This window comes from Mya arenaria, chromosome 5 (genome assembly GCF_026914265.1).
Source record: "Mya arenaria isolate MELC-2E11 chromosome 5, ASM2691426v1".
Classification (NCBI taxonomy): domain Eukaryota; kingdom Metazoa; phylum Mollusca; class Bivalvia; order Myida; family Myidae; genus Mya; species Mya arenaria.
This window is the reverse complement of record NC_069126.1, coordinates 52,697,323-52,718,728: the sequence shown is the minus strand read 5'-3', so window position 1 is coordinate 52,718,728 and position 21,406 is coordinate 52,697,323. Positions and strand designations below refer to the sequence as shown.

General features: G+C 33.7%; 1 protein-coding gene across 3 annotated transcripts in view; it reads left to right on the top strand.

The window, feature by feature from the left end:
* LOC128233531 (hemicentin-1-like) overlaps window positions 1-21,406 on the top strand; it is a 51,083-nt gene that overhangs the window by 8,499 nt on the left and 21,178 nt on the right. For all 3 annotated transcript variants that reach the window (XM_052947240.1, XM_052947239.1, XM_052947238.1), the window contains exons 3-4: window positions 2,244-2,582; window positions 14,765-15,061. In XM_052947240.1, coding sequence (XP_052803200.1) covers window positions 2,244-2,582; window positions 14,765-15,061 — 636 coding nt within the window. The remainder of the gene's footprint in view (window positions 1-2,243; window positions 2,583-14,764; window positions 15,062-21,406) is intronic.

Below are 21,406 nucleotides of genomic sequence, written 5' to 3'. Positions count from 1 at the left end.
AGTAAAATTTAGGTCAAAATGGGTCTTTCATTTTCTAGCTGGGCCCTAATTGATCCATTTCGCGGGTTTAAAGCGCAAAGCATTGTTCGAAGATCACGTTCTGCACCACGGCAGTGTCATTCGACGTTTCCGATCTTTATGACAATTGCAATTTGCACATTTTTTTCTTGGATGTTTTTATCACGATATCTTAATACGAGTATTTCGATTAGTATTCAGTGACCTTGTTGCTTAATAGGTAGATTCTATCAAATTCGAATTCATTAAATTACGAGCCAATAATTGTAAGCACAATTGTATTTGTTATTAAACAGATTTGGGCGATCGTTCGCTCTATCTTCATTTAAGGTAATTCGAATGTCTGAAATGCAGACAAAGGTATTGAAATTTTGATAAATCATGGAAGCAGTATTAAACTAAGAGTTTGGAGAGATCTAGCTTAAATTTCAAGAGTTTACACACAAAAAGTAAAAATCCGTTTTCATTCTAGAACACATAAAAGTATAGGTATAAAACTATTTTATCAATTTAAACACAGGAACATAGTATTGGAATCGACAGACTTGTTTCCCTTTATATATTCAATTCACAAATCAGAATATGGTTACAAATACGTACATGATTGTTTTTAAATAAATGTATAGCATTTTTTTGTACAAAACTATGGTGGTGCAAATGTAATTTAAGATTAGATGAAATCATTCTGATTCTCATAAACAAAGTAGTTGTGCATACTGAGATGTTAATGGCTAACAAATTTATAGTTGATGGAAGTCATTCTTCGTTTGCAAAGTAGATGGAAATAATGCTTGGGTTAATAACTTGTTTAAAGGGGATGGTTATTTAAATATATATGAGCCAAGTAGATATAATTTATGCTGTAATTAATGATTTGTTATGTTTATATGAAAAGTATTCTGATATGCATGAGCCAAGTACATTAAAATCATGCTGGCGTTATTGCATGTTTAGAGTAGATGGAAACCATTCTAGATTAATGACTTGTTCAGAGTAAATTGAAAGCATGCTGTGGTGAATAGCTTGTTTAGAGTGAATGTAAATCATTCTGGGTTTAATGGTTTGTTTATAGCAGAGGTAATTCAAACTTAGGGAAAATAAGTTGTTTAGAGGTAATGGATATCATTCTGATAATCATTAGCTTAGTTGATGGAAACCATACTGGTGTAAATGGCTTGTTTCTATGCTGTACACTATATGGTCATAATTAGAGCTGACGACAATAGCATGCTAAGGTGAATTGAAATTATGTTTCTAAATATCATTTTAACTTGAATTGACTTGTATTATTTAATATCAACAAAATGCGGTTAGATATATAACTTTGAAGTTGTGGCATTTAAATTATATTAATCATAAAGAGATCCAACTAAAGTTGATTCTTAACTTATAATAGGATGTTTAATATGGATATAATTGACGATCATTGTCTCCTCAAATCCCTGTTTGTGTGAAGTGTATTGACATAATGTACATGAACGTAAGATGTTTTATTCACAACTCAATTTTCATGACTTTTATTATCAGTTGATTTAATTAAGTTTAAATGCATATGGCAAGTCGTAAATAGTGTTTGAAAGTCAAATATCTTCCAGCTATCAAAGAACATCAAGTAAAAAAGATTCAGGTACAACCCTTTTGCGCAAAAAAGTATTTTGAAATATCTTCAATTTTTCGTGTAAAACGGTTATAACGGCCTCTTTGCCTTTTTGCGCAAAAATAAATTTACAAAAAAACTAAAAAAATGTGCAAAACTTTTGTTTTACAATTTTTTTTTTTAAAAAGAAAAAAGAATTGAATGTTTAATTGTGATTCTTCAATAGGACACAAAATTAAAACTAAAAAAAGTGTTAATGATAGGAACTGAGTTGTTATGCTCTCCTGAACAATTTTCATTATGTCAGTATCAAACGTTTTTCGCTAAGCCCGTAAATACATGTTCGGCAAGACCATTCTAGATTTAGCTTAACTCCGGGTTAAGTGCACACACTTACCAACTATTCTATATATTATTATATCACGATTTATTAAACGGCGTTATGTAATTCGCATGTGTGTTTTCACTCGCTCCTTTTGGACAAAAAGTGCCTAGAATACGCTAGCCGATATAGCTTAATACATCTAAACAACTTAACAGATTTACTACTCAATATCATAACATAAGTATTTAAATAATTTGTATCGCTATGTCATGTCACAAATATACCGTAGATAATTTTTTGCAGTCCCCATAACGTCGGTGAGCCTTACAGAACCTACCGACTCCACAGTGACGATGGACGCAGGCACTTCTGAGAAGTTCATTTGTAGGACGTCAGGTGGACTTCCCCAAGCCACGATCAAATGGTTCAAAGTGGCTGGAGGAACGTGCTCTCAGTCTGGAATGGCGATCACGTCTTCAGTTTCCATCCCTACTGTCAGTGTTTTGGATGGCTTGAAGCTAGTAGAAAGTACCCTGACCTTCACCGCCTCACGTAAAGACGATGGGCTGAGGATATGTTGCAGTGCCAGTAATGTTGCTGAGGAGCATCGCGTGTCTGAAACCAAACGAGTGGATGTCAGATGTAAGTTGTATTTCCAAAGAAAGGCGACTCTAGGCCTTCTACTGCAGTTTTTAAGTAGTTTATTTCAAGAACTTCAAGAATTTCTATCAATTTGTTTTAGTAAAACAGGTTACTATTCATGAAGTTACCCTTGTACACAATGCAAACATTAATAATGCCAAACCAATTTAAATATATAAGTTTAATAAATTGTATGTTGAAAGTCAATTTTGACATTAAGATCATAAATAAAGTTTCGCATTTTGGAATTCGTAACAGAAACCACTCAAGAACTGCAGTTGACGTCCTATAGAGAAAAACGTTTGGCTGTGCATTAAATACAAAACGTTGCCAACAGCTTCTTAGAGCTTCTTACAAGAAAAACTTTGGCTTACACCGAATAACCATACTTATCATCACTAATTGTTGGTAAAACGTATGTTATGAATGCAGTTGGTTCTACAAGTATAATATTGGATGAAGTTAGTGCTTCAAGTATGTATTGGATACACTGGTACTACAAGTCTGTATTTGGTCTGATGCAAATGTTGCAACAAGTATGGTTTTGATGCAGTTAGATATACAGATATGTATTAAATGTAGTTGGTGCTAAAATTATGTATTGTATGCAGTTGGTGATACAAGTATGTTTTGAAGCAGCTGGATCTAAAAGTATGCATTGAACGCAGATGGTGCTACAAGTATGTATTGGATGAAGTTGGTGCTATCAGAATTTATTGGATGTAGTTGGTTCAACAAGTAATTGTTGGATGCAATTATTTTTAGTAAGTATGCATTGAATGTAATGTGTATTGGATACAGATGGTTCTACAAGTATGTATTGGATGTAGTTGGTTCTATAAGTACGTATTGGGTGCAGTTGGTTCTTCAAGCATGTATTGGATGTAGTTGGTTCTATAAGTATGTATTGGCTGCAGTTTCTTCTTTAAGTATGTATTGGATGTAGTTGGTTCTACTAGTATGTATTAGGTGCAGTTGGTTCTTCAAGTATGTATTATATACAGTTGGTTCTACAAGTATGTATTATATACAGTTGGTTCTTCAAGTATGTATTATATACAGTTGGTTCTACAAGTATGTATTGGTTGCAGTTAATTCTATAAGTATGTATTGGGTGCAGTTGGTTCTACAAATATGTATTGAATGACTTTGGTTCTATAAGTATGTATTGGGTGCAGTTGGTGCTATAAGTTTGTATTACATGCAGTTGGTTTTACAAGTATGTATTGGATACAGTCGGTTCTACAAGTATGAATTGTATGCAGATAGTTCCACACGTATGTATTGGATGCAGTTGGTACTTTACGTATGCATTTAATATAGTTGATTTTACAAGTATGTATTGGATGTAGTTGGTTCTACATCTTAGTATTGGTAACGTTGGTTCCACAAGTTTGAATTGGATATCGTTGGTTCTACTTGTTTGTATTGGATGAAGTTGGTTCTACACATATGTATTGGGTACAGTTGGTTCTACATGCATGGAATGGATGCCGTTGGTTCTACCAGTATATTTTGTATGCAGATGGTTCCACAAATATGTATTAGATGCCGTTGTCTCTACAAGTATGTATTGGATGCCGTTGTTTCTACAAGTATGTATTGGATGCAGTTGGTTCTTCAAGTATGTATTAGATGCAGATGGTTCCACAAGTATGTATTAGATGCAGATGGTTCCACAAGTATTTATTAGATACAGTTGGTTCTTCAAGTGTGTATTAGATGTCGTTGTTTCTACAAGTATGTATTAGATGCAGATGGTTCCACAAGTATTTATTAGATACATTTGGTTCTTCAAGTGTGTATTAGATGTCGTTGTTTCTACAAGTATGTATTGGATGCAGATGGTTCCACAAGTATTTATTAGATACAGTTGGTTCTTCAAGTGTGTATTGGATGTCGTTGTTTCTACAAGTATGTATTGGATGCAGATGGTTCCACAAGTATGTATTAGATGCAGTTGTCTCTACAAGTGTGTACTGGATGTCGTTGTTTCTACAAGTATATATTGCATACAGACGGTTCTACCAGTCTGTATTGTATACAGATAGTTCCACGCGTATGTATTTGATGTAGTTGGTTCTACTAGTATGTTTTTGATGCAGTTGGTTCTACAAGAATGTATTGGATGCATTTGGTACTTTACGTAAGTATTAAATGTAGTTGGTTTTACAAGTATGTTTTTGATGCAGTTAGTGCTACAAGTACGTGTTGGGTGCAGTTTGTGCTATAAGTATTTATCAAATATAGTTTGTTCTACAAGTATGCATTATATGTATTTGGTTCCACAAGTATGAATTGGATAAGTATATATTGAATATAGTTGGTTTTTCTGTTTGAATTAGATTCAGTTTGTTATACAAGTATGTATTGTATGCAGTTAGTTCTTTCAATATGTATTGGATGCAGTTAGTTCTTCAAGAATGTATTGAATGTAGTTTGTTCTTTATGAATGTATTATATTCAGTAGGTTCTACAAGTATATATTGGATGCAGTTGGTTCTACAAGTATTTATTGGATGCAGTAGGTTCTACAAGTATGTATTGGATGCAGTTGGTTCTTCAAGAATGTATTAGATTAATTGGTACTACAAGTATGTATTGGATACAGTAGGTTCTACAAGTATGTAATGGATGCAGTTGGTTCTACGAATATGCATTAGATGCAGTTAGTTCTTCAAATATGTATTGGATACAGTTAGTATTACAAGTATTTATTGGCTGCAGTTGGTTCTAAAATATGTATTGGATGCAGTTAGTTCTTCAAGAATGTATACAATTCAGGTGGTTCTACAAGTATGTTTTAAATGTGGTTGGTTCTAAGAGTATGTATTGGATGCGGTTGAGTCTACAAGAGTGTATTGGATGCGGGTTGTTCTACATGTATGTATTGGATACGGGTGGTTTTTAATGAATGTAATGGATGCCATTGGTTGAACAAGTATTCATTATTGTCAGGTTATTCTATAAATATTTATGAAATACAGTTGTTTTTTCTAAGTATGTATTTGATGCAGTTGGTTCAACATGCAAGTATTGGATGTAATTGGTTTTACAAGTATGTATTGGATGCAATTGGCTCTACAAGTATGTATTGGATAGAGTTGGATCTACAATTATTTATTGGATGCTGTTGGTTCTACGGGTACGAATCGAATGAAGTTGGTTCTAAAAATATGTATTGTAAACAGATAATTCTATAATAATGTGTTGGATGCAGTTGGTTCTACAAGTATGTATTGGAAGCACTTTGTTCTAAAAGTATGTATTAGATGCAGTTGGTTCTACAATTATTTATTGTATGAAGTTGGTTCTTGAAGTATGTTGGTTCTACAAATATGTAGTGGATGCAGTTGGTTCTACAAGTATGCATTGAATGCAGTTGGTTCTACATGTATGTATTTGATACAGTTGGTTCTACAATTATGTATGAAATGTAGTTGCTTCTACATGTATGTATTGGATTCAGTTGGTTAAACACGTATGTATTGGGTGCAAGTGGTTCTACATGTATGTATTTTATGCAGTTGTTCATACTAATATGTTTTAGATGCAGTTGGTTCTACAAGTATCTATTGTATGCCGTTTGGTCTACTAGAATGTATTTTATGCAGTTTGTTCTGCAAGTATGTCTTGAATTCAGTTGGTTCTCTAAGTACGTATTTGGTACCGTTAGGTCTACAAGTATGTATTAGAAGCATTTAGTTCTACAAGTATATATTGGATTTTGTTTCTTAAACACGTATTAGTTTGCTGCAGTTGGTTCTACAAATATATATTTCAAATCCAGTTGTTTCTACAAGTATTTACCAAACACAGTTTTTTGCTCCATGTATGTATTGGATTCAGATGGTTCTTTCAGTACGTATTGGATGCCGTTAGTTCTACAAGTGTGTATTAGAAGCATTTAGTTCTTCAAGTATGTATATGATTCAGTTGGTTTAGCATGTATGTGTTGGGTGCAGTAGGTTCTACAAGTATGTATTGGATGCAGTAGGTTCTACAAGTATGTATTGGATGCAGTAGGTTCTACAAGTATGTATTGGATGCAGTAGGTTCTACAAGTATGTATTGGATGCAGTAGGTTCTACAAGTATGTATTGGATGCAGTAGGTTCTACAAGTATGTATTGGATGCAGTAGGTTCTACAAGTGTGTATTGGATGCAGTAGGTTCTACAAGTATGTATTGGATGCAGTAGGTTCTACAAGTATGTATTGGATGCAGTAGGTTCTACAAGTGTGTATTGGATGCAGTAGGTTCTACAAGTATGTATTGGATTTAATAGGTTCTACAAGTATGTATTGGATGCAGTAGGTTCTACAAGTATGTATTAGGTGCAGTTGGTTCTACAAGTATGTATTGGATGCAGTAGGTTCTACAAGTATGTATTGGATGCAGTAGGTTCTACAAGTATGTATTGGATGCAGTAGGTTCTACAAGTGTGTATTGGATGCAGTAGGTTCTACAAGTGTGTATTGGATGCAGTAGGTTCTACAAGTGTGTATTGGATGCAGTAGGTTCTACAAGTATGTATTGGATGCAGTAGGTTCTACAAGTATGTATTGGATGCAGTAGGTTCTACAAGTATGTATTGGATGCAGTAGGTTCTACAAGTGTGTATTGGATGCAGTAGGTTCTACAAGTGTGTATTGGATGCAGTAGGTTCTACAAGTGTGTATTGGATGCAGTAGGTTCTACAAGTATGTATTGGATGCAGTAGGTTCTACAAGTATGTATTGGATGCAGTAGGTTCTACAAGTATGTATTGGATGCAGTAGGTTCTACAAGTATGTATTGGATGCAGTAGGTTCTACAAGTATGTATTGGATGCAGTAGGTTCTACAAGTGTGTATTGGATGCAGTAGGTTCTACAAGTATGTATTGGATGCAGTAGGTTCTACAAGTGTGTATTGGATGCAGTAGGTTCTACAAGTGTGTATTGGATGCAGTAGGTTCTACAAGTATGTATTGGATGCAGTAGGTTCTACAAGTGTGTATTGGATGCAGTAGGTTCTACAAGTATGTATTGGATGCAGTAGGTTCTACAAGTATGTATTGGATGCAGTAGGTTCTACAAGTATGTATTGGATGCAGTAGGTTCTACAAGTACGTATTGGATGCAGTAGGTTCTACAAGTATGTATTGGATGCAGTAGGTTCTACAAGTATGTATTGGATGCAATAGGTTCTACAAGTATGTATTGGATGCAGTAGGTTCTACAAGTATGTATTGGATGCAGTAGGTTCTACAAGTGTGTATTAGAAGCATTTAGTTCTTCAAGTATGTATATGATTCAGTTGGTTTAGCATGTATGTGTTGGGTGCAGTAGGTTCTACAAGTATGTATTGGATGCAGTAGGTTCTACAAGTATGTATTGGATGCAGTAGGTTCTACAAGTACGTATTGGATGCAGTAGGTTCTACAAGTACGTATTGGATGCAGTAGGTTCTACAAGTACGTATTGGATGCAGTTGGTTCTACAAGTATGTATTGGATGCAGTAGGTTCTACAAGTATGTATTGGATGCAGTAGGTTCTACAAGTATGTATTGGATGCAGTAGGTTCTACAAGTATGTATTGGATGCAGTAGGTTCTACAAGTATGTATTGGATGCAGTAGGTTCTACAAGTATGTATTGGATGCAGTAGGTTCTACAAGTATGTATTGGATGCAGTAGGTTCTACAAGTATGTATTGGATGCAGTAGGTTCTACAAGTACGTATTGGATGCAGTAGGTTCTACAAGTACGTATTGGATGCAGTAGGTTCTACAAGTACGTATTGGATGCAGTAGGTTCTACAAGTACGTATTGGATGCAGTAGGTTCTACAAGTACGTATTGGATGCAGTAGGTTCTACAAGTACGTATTGGATGCAGTAGGTTCTACAAGTATGTATTGGATGCAGTAGGTTCTACAAGTATGTATTGGATGCAGTAGGTTCTACAAGTATGTATTGGATGCAGTAGGTTCTACAAGTATGTATTGGATGCAGTAGGTTCTACAAGTATGTATTGGATGCAGTAGGTTCTACAAGTATGTATTGGATGCAGTAGGTTCTACAAGTATGTATTGGATGCAGTAGGTTCTACAAGTATGTATTGGATGCAATAGGTTCTACAAGTGTGTATTGGATGCAGTAGGTTCTACAAGTATGTATTGGATGCAGTAGGTTCTACAAGTATGTATTGGATGCAGTAGGTTCTACAAGTATGTATTGGATGCAGTAGGTTCTACAAGTATGTATTGGATTTAGTAGGTTCTACAAGTATGTATTGGATGCAGTAGGTTCTACAAGTATGTATTAGGTGCAGTTGGTTCTACAAGTATGTATTGGATGCAGTAGGTTCTACAAGTATGTATTGGATGCAGTAGGTTCTACAAGTATGTATTGGATGCAGTAGGTTCTACAAGTATGTATTGGATGCAGTAGGTTCTACAAGTATGTATTGGATGCAGTAGGTTCTACAAGTATGTATTGGATGCAGTAGGTTCTACAAGTATGTATTGGATGCAGTAGGTTCTACAAGTGTGTATTGGATGCAGTAGGTTCTACAAGTATGTATTGGATGCAGTAGGTTCTACAAGTATGTATTGGATGCAGTAGGTTCTACAAGTACGTATTGGATGCAGTAGGTTCTACAAGTACGTATTGGATGCAGTAGGTTCTACAAGTACGTATTGGATGCAGTTGGTTCTACAAGTATGTATTGGATGCAGTAGGTTCTACAAGTATGTATTGGATGCAGTAGGTTCTACAAGTATGTATTGGATGCAGTAGGTTCTACAAGTATGTATTGGATGCAGTAGGTTCTACAAGTATGTATTGGATGCAGTAGGTTCTACAAGTATGTATTGGATGCAGTAGGTTCTACAAGTATGTATTGGATGCAGTAGGTTCTACAAGTACGTATTGGATGCAGTAGGTTCTACAAGTACGTATTGGATGCAGTAGGTTCTACAAGTACGTATTGGATGCAGTAGGTTCTACAAGTACGTATTGGATGCAGTAGGTTCTACAAGTATGTATTGGATGCAGTAGGTTCTACAAGTATGTATTGGATGCAGTAGGTTCTACAAGTACGTATTGGATGCAGTAGGTTCTACAAGTGCGTATTGGATGCAGTTGGTTCTACAAGTATGTATTGGATGCAGTAGGTTCTACAAGTATGTATTGGATGCAGTAGGTTCTACAAGTATGTATTGGATGCAGTAGGTTCTACAAGTGTGTATTGGATGCAGTAGGTTCTACAAGTATGTATTGGATGCAGTAGGTTCTACAAGTATGTATTGGATGCAGTTGGTTCTACAAGTAGGGATTGAATGTTTTGGGCACACAAAGTACGTATTGGATGCAGTTCGTTCATCACGTAGGTATTGGAGGCAGTTGGTTCTACAAGCAAGTATTGGAGGCATTTGGTTCTAGATGAGGGTATTGGAAGTTGTTGGCTCTACAAGTATGTTTTGGATGAAGTTGGTTCTACAAGTATTTATTGAATGAAGTTGGTGCTACAGATAGTCATTGGATGCAGTTGCTTCTACAAGTATGTGTTGAATGCAGTTGGCTTTACAAGCGTGTATTGAATTCAGTTCGACCTATAAGTATGTGTTGGATGTAGTTTGTACTTTAAGTGTGTATAGGATGCAGTTGGTTCCATAAGTATGTGTTGGGTGCAGTTGCTTCTACAAGTATGTATTGGATGAAGTTGTCGCTATCGGTATTTGATGGATGCAGTTGGAACTACAAGTATGTATTTGATGCAGTTGGTTTTACATTTAAAAGTAATAATATGAAACATAGTTGAATCAATACTTTAGTTTGATAGAAAATCTATTTTTGTAATGCCTTTGAAGTGAAACTGTTATGCGAAATTAAACTAAATAACTTTTTATGGGCGTCAGTATTCATTCCTTTGTGTATGAACACTGATCAGTCGTAAAATTTGTAAAACATTTATAGTCGGAAAATAATGAACTTTAAACTTATAATAATTATTGATTTGCACACGGAAATGACAACCGGTTTAAAAGCAAAACATATAAGTACAATATTCTAACACGAAAGTGTTGAACTGTTTGAAGTGCTCACTTAATCAATTTAATGTCATTTTGATGAACAGTAACCTAACAGATATGAGGCGCATCGAATGATTTTGGACTTCTGGCATGCATTTGCCTTTATTAGTGTTTTTTACTATATTTGCATTGCCCATTTCAAGACAAAAATTGACGTCACATACATGACGTCATAACAAAATTATATTATTAAGAAGTCCAGCATCATTACACTCTCGATAGTCAACCTACTTGGTAATTTAAGTCGTTATCCTTTCACAAAATATGTATGGAACATAAATGTAGAAACACTGAATAATTTAGTTTTGAAATTTAAAAAATAACAATCGTGTCATTTAAAAAAGTCACTATGAATGCAATAAAAATATATCGGGACGAAATTCGTGATTGTTATAAAACAATGAGTTAAGTAGTTTTGTGAACTCTTCAAGAAATCCAACTATAGGAAAAAATGTTTTGAAGGAATTACAACACATTGGATTCATTGTATTGTTATATCAACGGTGTTTCCCTTTGTGATATGTATGTTCGTGCTCTAAAAATCGCGCAATGGGCTCAATTATTACATTGTTTAAGTTTGTTTTGTGTTTGCTTTAAATCAGTCTGACTATATCTTTCAAGAGAAGAGTTTTCGATGGGTTTTATATTCAGAAGATCGCTTTGTTTAGTATAGTTTATGGCAAAAATTGTGAAAAACATCATTAGTTGACCTTCAACGAGTATTAATACATATGTGAATCAGGATATCGTATAAACTGTTGAAAATCATAAATTTTTGCTGGTGATTTATATACTAAGCAGGCATTAGCTTTGTATATCGTCATTAACACCATGCTACTTGGTGGTATAATGTGCAGGTAAAAATCGGACGTCAAATGCATCGCCATTGTATCACCAAAGTTATACCCCTTATATATCCTTTAATTTTAGAGCACCATGTTTTTCGCCAATGAAACCAAAGCTGTTTCACACTTGTAATTCATTGTCGTACAGTATGGACATCATAGCCAAGTTTCCAAGTTTATTTAACATCACTCATGTCATAGGTACTTGACAAAAAGAGCAAGAGTACATATACAATACAACATATTAAGGCATTACAAAATATATTGGACATAATAATACAGATTTTCTAAATATGAGTATATTTTATGTTATTGAAACTTAAATATCAAACATATATTAATACATGAGGAGGAGAACATAGTGTTACATTCTTATACTAAACTTGTCAACAATACACTTGAGGAATCTACATAATGCTATGAATTTTATATTTTATATTTGATATTAATAGCATCTTGAATTTTTAAAACATTAGGATATCGGTATAATTGTCTGTCAATAAAACTTATTTCTTTTTTGTTATGCTTTTTGATGAAATATTGGGTTTTATCAGTGAAATAACAACAGTGAAAATATCAATTTGATATTTTCACTGCAAAATAAGGAGTGAAAATATCAACTTTCAGAACTACTTTTAAAATCCTTTGTAGTTACTTCCCCTTGATCAAAACAGAACACTTCACTTTAAACCAGAACTTGTTGGCAAAAATGTTTAGAATTTAAAGAAATGTTTTATAAATCTAAATAAATTCATTTTTGGAAGTTAACAACTTACCGATTATTACCGGTTATCCCGTCTTTCAAACGTTTTCTTGATCTTGAAGCTGAATGTTCGAACATTTGCTTTTTATACCAAACAAAATACAGACGAAAACAACTGTTAGTACATAAAAATAATTTTATATCTTCTTTTAAATGTATTTTGAACTGTTTATTGTTGTAATACGTAAAACGAGCTTCCCGGAAAATTCACACAACAATTTACAGATAAAATGATATTTTTTACCCCAGTCACGCCTTAAAATTGTCAAAAACTAGCGTGGCATTCACTCTTTACCTGAAAAACAAACTTTTTTTCAAACAGACTGGTCTCTGACAGTAAGATGATTGAATATTCATGTTTCATGAAACACAGTCTAAAACTAAGAAAAATGTTTAAAAACTAATGATTATCCGCATTTGTTTTGCTTACACATTTGACCTTCCAAATTTTCATTCATTAAAAGGCTTCGTAGTAATTTGGTTATGTATTCATGCCCCGCTTGAAATAAAAGTGTTTTCGTTATTTTTGGAACATATGTAAACTCAGAAAAGTTTATTAATTACTGTTTATAAAAGCTTTGTACTAAAAAAAAACGAGCGAATAATGAGCTATAAGAATGAACAGCAAATAACTTTTTCTGAACAAACCGGAAATAGATAAGTTGACAGCTATAATTTTACGTGATGGGCGCCCAACCGGTAGCGGCGTAAAAACACCCTTTACAGAAAAGGGGGTTATTAAGAAATAAATTAAAAAACTAATATAACTCCGATAATTAGCATAAAAGAAACAGATCATTTGTTTATTTCAGTGTAGGATCGTATTTTATTTCACTCGTGATAATAAAAAAGTTATATTTTCTATGAAAACTAGTGAGATATAATACGATCTTACACTGAAATAAACAAATATATAATCCTCTATATAATCGGCAAAAAAGCTACATTCTAATAACGTGTTCTAACCTTAACTTTGTCATTCATCATGGGAAAGCGATACTACTTCGCATACTTGCATCATGTAGGTTAAATCGCACATAAAAGTTGTGCATTCATTTAATAAATTTTAGGTCACATTTGAATCTTAGTGTTGCACACTAAAGCTTTTTGACAATACATTAAATACTTTGTACCTCAGCTATAACTGCTATCAACCACTATTCACAATGTGTAGACCACCATTTGATAGCATTTATTACGATTAGATGGATTTTTATCAAAGCTTTTATTCAAAACTATATGTTATATACAATTTCGTCCGACAAGACTCAAAAGACATCTGCAATAGTACGAACATTTGCAATGGTTATTATATCCACCGAAAAACAAAGGATATATAGTAATGATATATAATGACGTATAAACGTGTGTGTGCGTTCGAGTAATTGTGCCCGGTGAATAAACTGAAAAGCGTTTGAGGTATCGGCTTCAGACTACATTTACAGATATACAAATATATTCCATTAAAGAAAGGTACAGTACTGCAGCATTTCTTTTCAGAAGTTTTCCTTTGATAAATTCCATAATTAATTTTTGTTTCCGAGCTTAACTGGAAAAGTCCTTTGTTATTTACTTTAAACATTCTGTACAGACATATGGCATTGATGAGAAGTGCAGTGCACAGGAACCAAAACTCAAGGTTAAGTAGGTTTTGAAGGATTTTCCATTATTTAAATGTTAGCTTTCGTCATCAAGAGTTAGAAGTGGGTTTTCACCTTGCTTAGTCTTAATGTGAGAAAGGATAACAACTATTTAAACTGTAAACATGTGCTGTGCTGACATGATCGTTACTTGATCTGAAACACTAATCGCATACACAGGCGCAGTCGTCTGAAAGAAATCCTGAACGTATAATGGTATTTTTAATCAGTTTGAAACTTCTCACAGTCAAGTTAAATAGTCAAATGAATATTTAAGGTAAGACCGGAATAATGAATATTCTACCTCACGATACGTATTTTTTATATCTTGTATGAGTATGATTATTGTAAGGTATCCATCATTAATGTGAAGTAACATTTAAATGATGATATAACTACCATGATTCGGTCTTCGTGATCACTATAGTACGAGTTATGGTACTAAACTCTTTCGTAGAAGTATTGGTAATAAAAAAGGTCGCCGTGTATTTATTAATATTTTCCAAATAGTTTGTATGGTATCGTTTTGACATGATAATTTTATGTTGCATATATAAAACCTTTGTACCTTATTGTACGTATTAACATGTCGAGATAAATAAGAATCATGCTCACGTGGTATTTCTACTACGCTCGTTAACAAGTGCTACATAAGAGGAAATGCGATTTATTATTATTTATTGAATAGCAAAGATGTTACCTATATTACAATCAGACTTTAGTTATCAAAGGATTTGTGAGTGACAGAAAATAAGAACGAAAAAACAGCACATTTATTCTTACATGCAGCAGTAGGCACGGCGACTGTACCATGGAGCTGCTTAAACGATCATTAATTGCAAATTATACTGGTTTCAGACGCACCATCCGACCCTCCAGTTATCGAAGGATACGCCAGTGGCAGTACATTTAGTATGATAGAAAACAGCACAGAAAGTCTCACGTGTAGAAGTACGGGTGGTAACCCTCTGGCCACTGTGACCTGGAACTGCTTCAACAACCAGATGTCCAGTCCTATAGAACAAGGGAGTACGGTAAAAAGGACTGTACAGTGGACAGCGAAACGAAATGAGAACGCCAGGTGCACGTGTACAGCCTCACACGTGACCAGACCAAATCAGCTCCAGAGTGCCTTTGTCAACGTTAACATACTGTGTAAGTGAATAATGAGTTGTTATGTTCCTGTTTCATTTAATCATGGTAATCATCGTTACTGCAAGTTAAAATTGATTTCAGACAGGTGGTTAATCAATCAAACCGAAACTACAGTTACACTCATTTATATAGAGCATTGTCTAAGTCGATGTTTTAGGAACAGCTCAATATATAGTTTTATTATACGTGCACCATTTCAGTACTTAGTCATAATATCAAACGTAATAACAAATATTAATTCATTATTGCATATACCTTATAACAGATGAAGGTCTTATAAAAAGAAATACATAAGGATGACTGTATTTCAATTATTAGAAAATGTAAGGATGATTTCTCATTAACAAATTAAGAAAAGTAAACGTTTAAGAAATTTTTCAAATCAGTTTAGAATAGTTGTTTTGTTTAAATTTATACATGCTTGGTCTTATATAATAATACGGGCGCGAAGCGTTCGACTAAACAAATCTTTCTATGTTTTATGTGTGTAAGAAACTACTTCCTTTCTTTGCCTAAGTGATGGTATAAAACAATTAGGCACAACTGTACCATTAAATGGGAACCAGAAACGTCTGTCATTTATTGCTCATATAAAAAGACAAGACAAATACTGTATAAAACTTACGAATATGGAGGATTGAGGATTAAAACTAACAAACGTGGAGTATTTTCTCGACTCAATAAACACTTTGAGCAAAGCAATACTAACTCAATGACAACAATAAAATCCAATGCAAAAACTCCTTTAAAAATGAATTGAAAACATATGGCAATGAACAATGATCTGGAAGTATGGAGCCAAATAAAACAAGAGTATGACTTTAAAAAATAGCCAAAAGGACTCCACGCGTACTTTGACCAGCCAAATTGCGTTCATATCCCCGATAATGACATCAAGCCCGCAATTCATTACTTATATTTACACCAATAGTTCATTATTTCATTCAATAATTGTTAAAAAAATACTTCATTTCATTTAAGTAAATCTTTCAGTAACTCTTTCCTACCCATTCTGTAAATAGAACGACCCGACTGTAACCGGAAGCATTTTTTCAAATGACGTCACAATAACGCGGGAAAAGATCAGCCACTTAAAATCCTTTTTAAACGTAAAATTCAAACACTTCAGGCAACTATTCATTTAAAATTCAAAAAGTAATACTTTCTAAATGTTGATTTATATTTTACGGGACCTGCTGACACAATACAAATAATAACAGCATCAATATTTTCCATGTATATTGTTATGCAATGAATTGCGATCCGAACATATCCGAAGATGTTGCGTGCATCGATTGATGAACGCAATTGCCGAAAGGCAGTTCATTTAAGGAATAGAAGTTGAGGTGTAAATATAAATATATTTAACAGTTCAATCATGTACTATACACATATAATATGAACTAAGGCGCTGCCTCTATGGGCTTGAAGTGTTATTGCCGGAATCGTAGTTATTTTTATGAAACACATGTTGTACAATACATCGCGGCCGGCATTTTTGGCCTCTCGGGCCATCAAGAACAACTAGCTGTTTTATATAAACAAGTCGCAAACTTTTCAGTACATGTTCTTTCAAGTTAAGCACAGAGCCTTAATTTATGAATATTCATATGGCAAGGACGAAGAGGCTTTTTTGAATGTGCTTTTCAGCTGTATAATTATTTTGATATCCGGTCTACAGTCCAGTACAGTCCATACTTTCAGTGTGTGTATACCACGTTAAACAAAGATAACTTTACTATTTCTTCACCATTGTAAATGAAATATAGCGCAGTCTAAGCCGATAACGGAGCTCTACCTTTGTTCTTTAACAAAATTTCGATTGCGAATTTAGTTTCTTAAAACACTTCGACAAACCTTTTCACAATATAGCCGTCTGACGGAGCACTGTCAAAACATTTTTTTGGAAACAGGTTTGTCGAAGTGTTTGATAAAATTAATGACATCATCAAATTTCGAAAATAAAACAAATGCGGGGCTCTTTAAGCGACATAGACTGCCCTTTGTTTCATTTCAAATGGTGTTGTAAAAGAAAAGTTATCTTTGATTTAAGTCTTCATTTTAAGCAATTTTGACTTCCGACAAAGAATATATAACTTAATTTATAACGTGGTATATACACACTGTACTTTGCATGGTCTCTTAGTATTTTGATTAGTAATGCACCAGTCATTTGTAACCAACGCTCCCCCAGGTCCGGGGAATAGCGGGGAGGTTGAATTTCGGTCCAGCCAACCCCGTCTAAAATCCTCGCCCTGCGGTTACAAACAGATGGTAAAAATCCCCGCCAAATGCCCCCGTACCCCTAGGAAAGGCCCATTCCCCGCTATATTTAAAGCGAAGACAAAACCACCGCATTTACCCGGCACTCCGGGGCCACCCGAAAGGTAAAAACACGGCCCATTTCCCGGTCTATCCCCGGTATACACCCGGACCTGGGGGGCGTGGTTACAATTGACTGGTGCATTATTAAATCTAGTATCCATTTCATAAAATATGTCGATTTAACTGCAACATTAGTAAAACATTCCTTTGAACAAATACACACAAAAGGTAAAAACACGGCCCATTTCCCCGGTATACCCCCGGACCTGGGGGGGGGGGGCGTGGTTACAATTGACTGGTGCATAATTAAGACAATAGTGAAAGAAATCGGCTAAGTAGTGTGAAGGAAATGGTTCCTATTACCAGATGTAAATCCTTATAAGTATTGGTCTTTCACACCTTCCATAAAGCAAGCAGTAAGTATTTCACAGTTTATTTATGAGTCTTAATTTACTTAGATACACTATCTACATACATTTATAAACTAAAGCTATAAAATATGAGATAAATATGCACATGGCCATTGTAAATGAGTAATGTGAAATGCATACAGTTATGTTGCAGTAGACAAATTATCAATTATTATAAACAAGAACTAGGTAGCATATAATTATAATGAGGATAAAACATGAGCATTCAGCTGATACTGAAGACATTTTAAAAAAAAGTAAAAAATGAGTATATATTCTTGTAACAATTACATTCAATACTCATATTTGAAGATTTAACTTCAACGCTATCCATTTCATAAAATATGTTGATTTAACTGCAACATCAGTAAAACATTCCTTTGTCCAAATGCATGAGTATAATCCCTGATTAACAGTAAATACAACAATTATTTTTAATATCACATGTCAAAAGCATTATCACATTTGAAAAGAACTATATTGTTTACACAGAAAAAAAATACAAATAAAATAAAAGTTAAGGAAGTTTTTTATAAAAAATATGAATGCAATAAATTGCCCATTGAGGGAAGGGTCACACATAAGAACATTAATCAACTTTTATTAAAACTTCATTTTTTCAAACCAAAAGATTTAAGGGGTTTACTTCCATTTTCAAAAACTAGTAACTAGTATAGTTTTAAAGCACATTTCAATATCTGCAATATATTTCCATCACATAAGTGTTTCGTTTAAAGTATAATTGTAGAATAAGTCTGTAATTAGAAAATAAATATATAAAAGAGAAAAAGAGAAAAAATGCATGATTTTTTTTTAATTGAAAATGAAAACAAAAGTGAGCCTTACAAGTTTCAAATGTTTTATCATTTGAATGTGGAGGGCAACATAAGTGAATGAATAAGTTAATGCTAAAATATATATAAGGCTTATACTAAGAATAACTGATAATCTATTGAAAAAGAATGGATTGAAAGTTACTACTTCATGGTCTTAATTAAGCAGTGGAATGTACATGATTGTCAAGTTTAGAAGTTGTGAAAAACAAAGCAAGTACTTTTTGCTTTTGATTGTTTTACTTTAAAGCATTGATATAAAATAAAGAAAAATCCACTTGTTTGAGGTTGTCATTTCTGCACACATTTGATTATGGAGGAAAATATCAAAATGCAGTTAAAGTTTTGCTGTTACTTAAAGTAGCACTCTCACAGATTTACTGTTTTGACAACTTTTTTTTACTTTTTTTTTTGGAATTAGATTTTTTTGTGTAAATATCTGCTTACCAGTGATGAAAGACTGCTGAGAAAAGATCAGATCGCAGATTTTCATATTTCCATTCCAAATTTAATGTTTTATGGCTTAAACCGTTACTAACGGTTTAATAAAAATGCATAAAACATCGTTTTTGGGACGGAAATATGAAAAGCTGTGATCTGATCTTTTGTCAAAAGTCTTTTATCATTGGTTTGCAGATATTTTCACAAAAAATGTTCGTTCGAAGACAAAAAATAAAAAGTTGTCAAAACGTTCAATCTGTGAGAGTGCAGCTTTAACATCAAAAATCACAATAAATGAAAAAAAAAAACAGGTATCACACATGTCAGAAAATAAATTACATAAAAAGCTGTGTAATTTTTGATAAAAATAGGATAGAAACTCTATCCCTAAACTATGACAAAAACAGTGCTATTACTTTGATATATAAAGTCTTCATAAGCATATATGTACAATGTTTTTGTCCTGAGTAATATCCCAAAATATGTCATTATATAAATATTTACCCGAATGTTGACAATATGTACTGTCACACTGGAAGCCATGCAATATTTATTTTATTATACCGAACACAGTTACATTTAAATACATATATAAGATTTTTATCATAACACAACTTTCAAGTTTAATCAATTTATTCTGTAATTATTGTTTGTTCACATTTAATAGCTGTCATTTTGTTACAAATGTCGTTTAGAAATAAGACAAACACCGGTTGTATCCAGATTCACAATACATTTTAATAAGCGCTTACCACCTCAGATTTGGGGAAACCAAAAATGCCTATTTTTAGAAGCGCATGCTATGTGGCGTGAGACCACAGTTATTTTTAATATATGTTTCATTTAGACACTAACCTGGCTTCTCACTTTAAAACAGTCCCAATTGAAAAACAAGTAACTGGCTGCTGTAGAACAATCCAAAACACAAAATTTAATAACAAGAAAACATAGGGTGGACTATTGCGTTTTCTCACAAAATTGAGTAGTAAGACATGACCCTGAGGTCTAGACGGAATAAGGCTACAAACAACCAATTGACAAAGTTCCACAGGCAATGATTTTTCCAATTTTTACACTGAAAACTATCAGTTTTTGCAATACAGTGTCAAATTATGTTAAGCTCTATGCAAAAAGGCCACCTGTTTCTTCTCTTTCATTCAACTTTAATAAAATATTGATACTTGAACACAAGCACTCTTTTTTCTATATTCACATCCGGATCCGAACGGGGGGCAGATAACTGTGGCCTTGAGCCTATTTAAGCAACATTCTATCAGAAACAGACTTCAAAACTCCTATAGTTCAACTTAAGGCTATATGCAACACATACTGAAAGTTTGGCAATGATATATTAAACACTAAATGAATGAGACAAGTATTAGCACCTGTGGTATTTTCATAAAAAAGCAGAAACAGCCATTTCCCTCAAATGGTAAGCCGCAAACCTTTGAAGAGCCATTATTTCCTTATGAATTGAGATAGTTTTCATTGTAGCTTTAAATAGTGTCTATAGAACAGATAAAAGAAAATGGCCTGCCTACACTTTTAAGATTTTTTCTAAACAAAATAAGGTTTTCCCACTTCATCGGCTTAATGTTTTATATAAAAAAATGACATAGAGACAAACTGAAATGCTTCAACTTGTCAAAATGTTGCTTTTCTGGTCCACTTATATACAAAGGTAACAGAACTGTTCAGTTAAAAAAAAAGATTAAGTGATCATGTGTTTATAGACAGTATAAACACCACTATATGCCAAATTGTTTGCTTCTGGGACAAATGGCGCAACAAAGGAAATGGAAAAAAACACACCAAAACTGAAAGATTCATGACAACTGCTAGTGTTTTCATTATTGAGGTGGCTACATGATGTGGAAAATGCAGAGATAGCATTATTATGCCCATTTTTAAAAACTTTTTACTTTAAGTATCTGTTTTGAAGGCTAGATTTGGCATTAAATTTAGAGTACAGCACTTCACCATTGTCAATAAGTTGCTTATTTGCTATAAATCTCACTCTTTGGAATCATTTACACACAAACAAGTACTACAGAGTAGACTTACATCTTCATTCTTCTGAAATATTGGATTCAGAGCTGCATCTCCTGGATTCAGATTGCAGGACTACCGCCGGGGGAAAAAGCCGCAGCTAACTGGAGCTTATTGGCACATCATGATCTGCAAGCAAGACACAAAAGCAATGTTTTACACTAATAAAACTATCTGCCACTACTGTTAAAGTTTGCAAAAAAGCCTGTAAACACTCATTTGAGGCATACACAACCCTTATGTAGTCATAAATGTGATAAATATGCAGAAAAGTTCATGAAATCAAG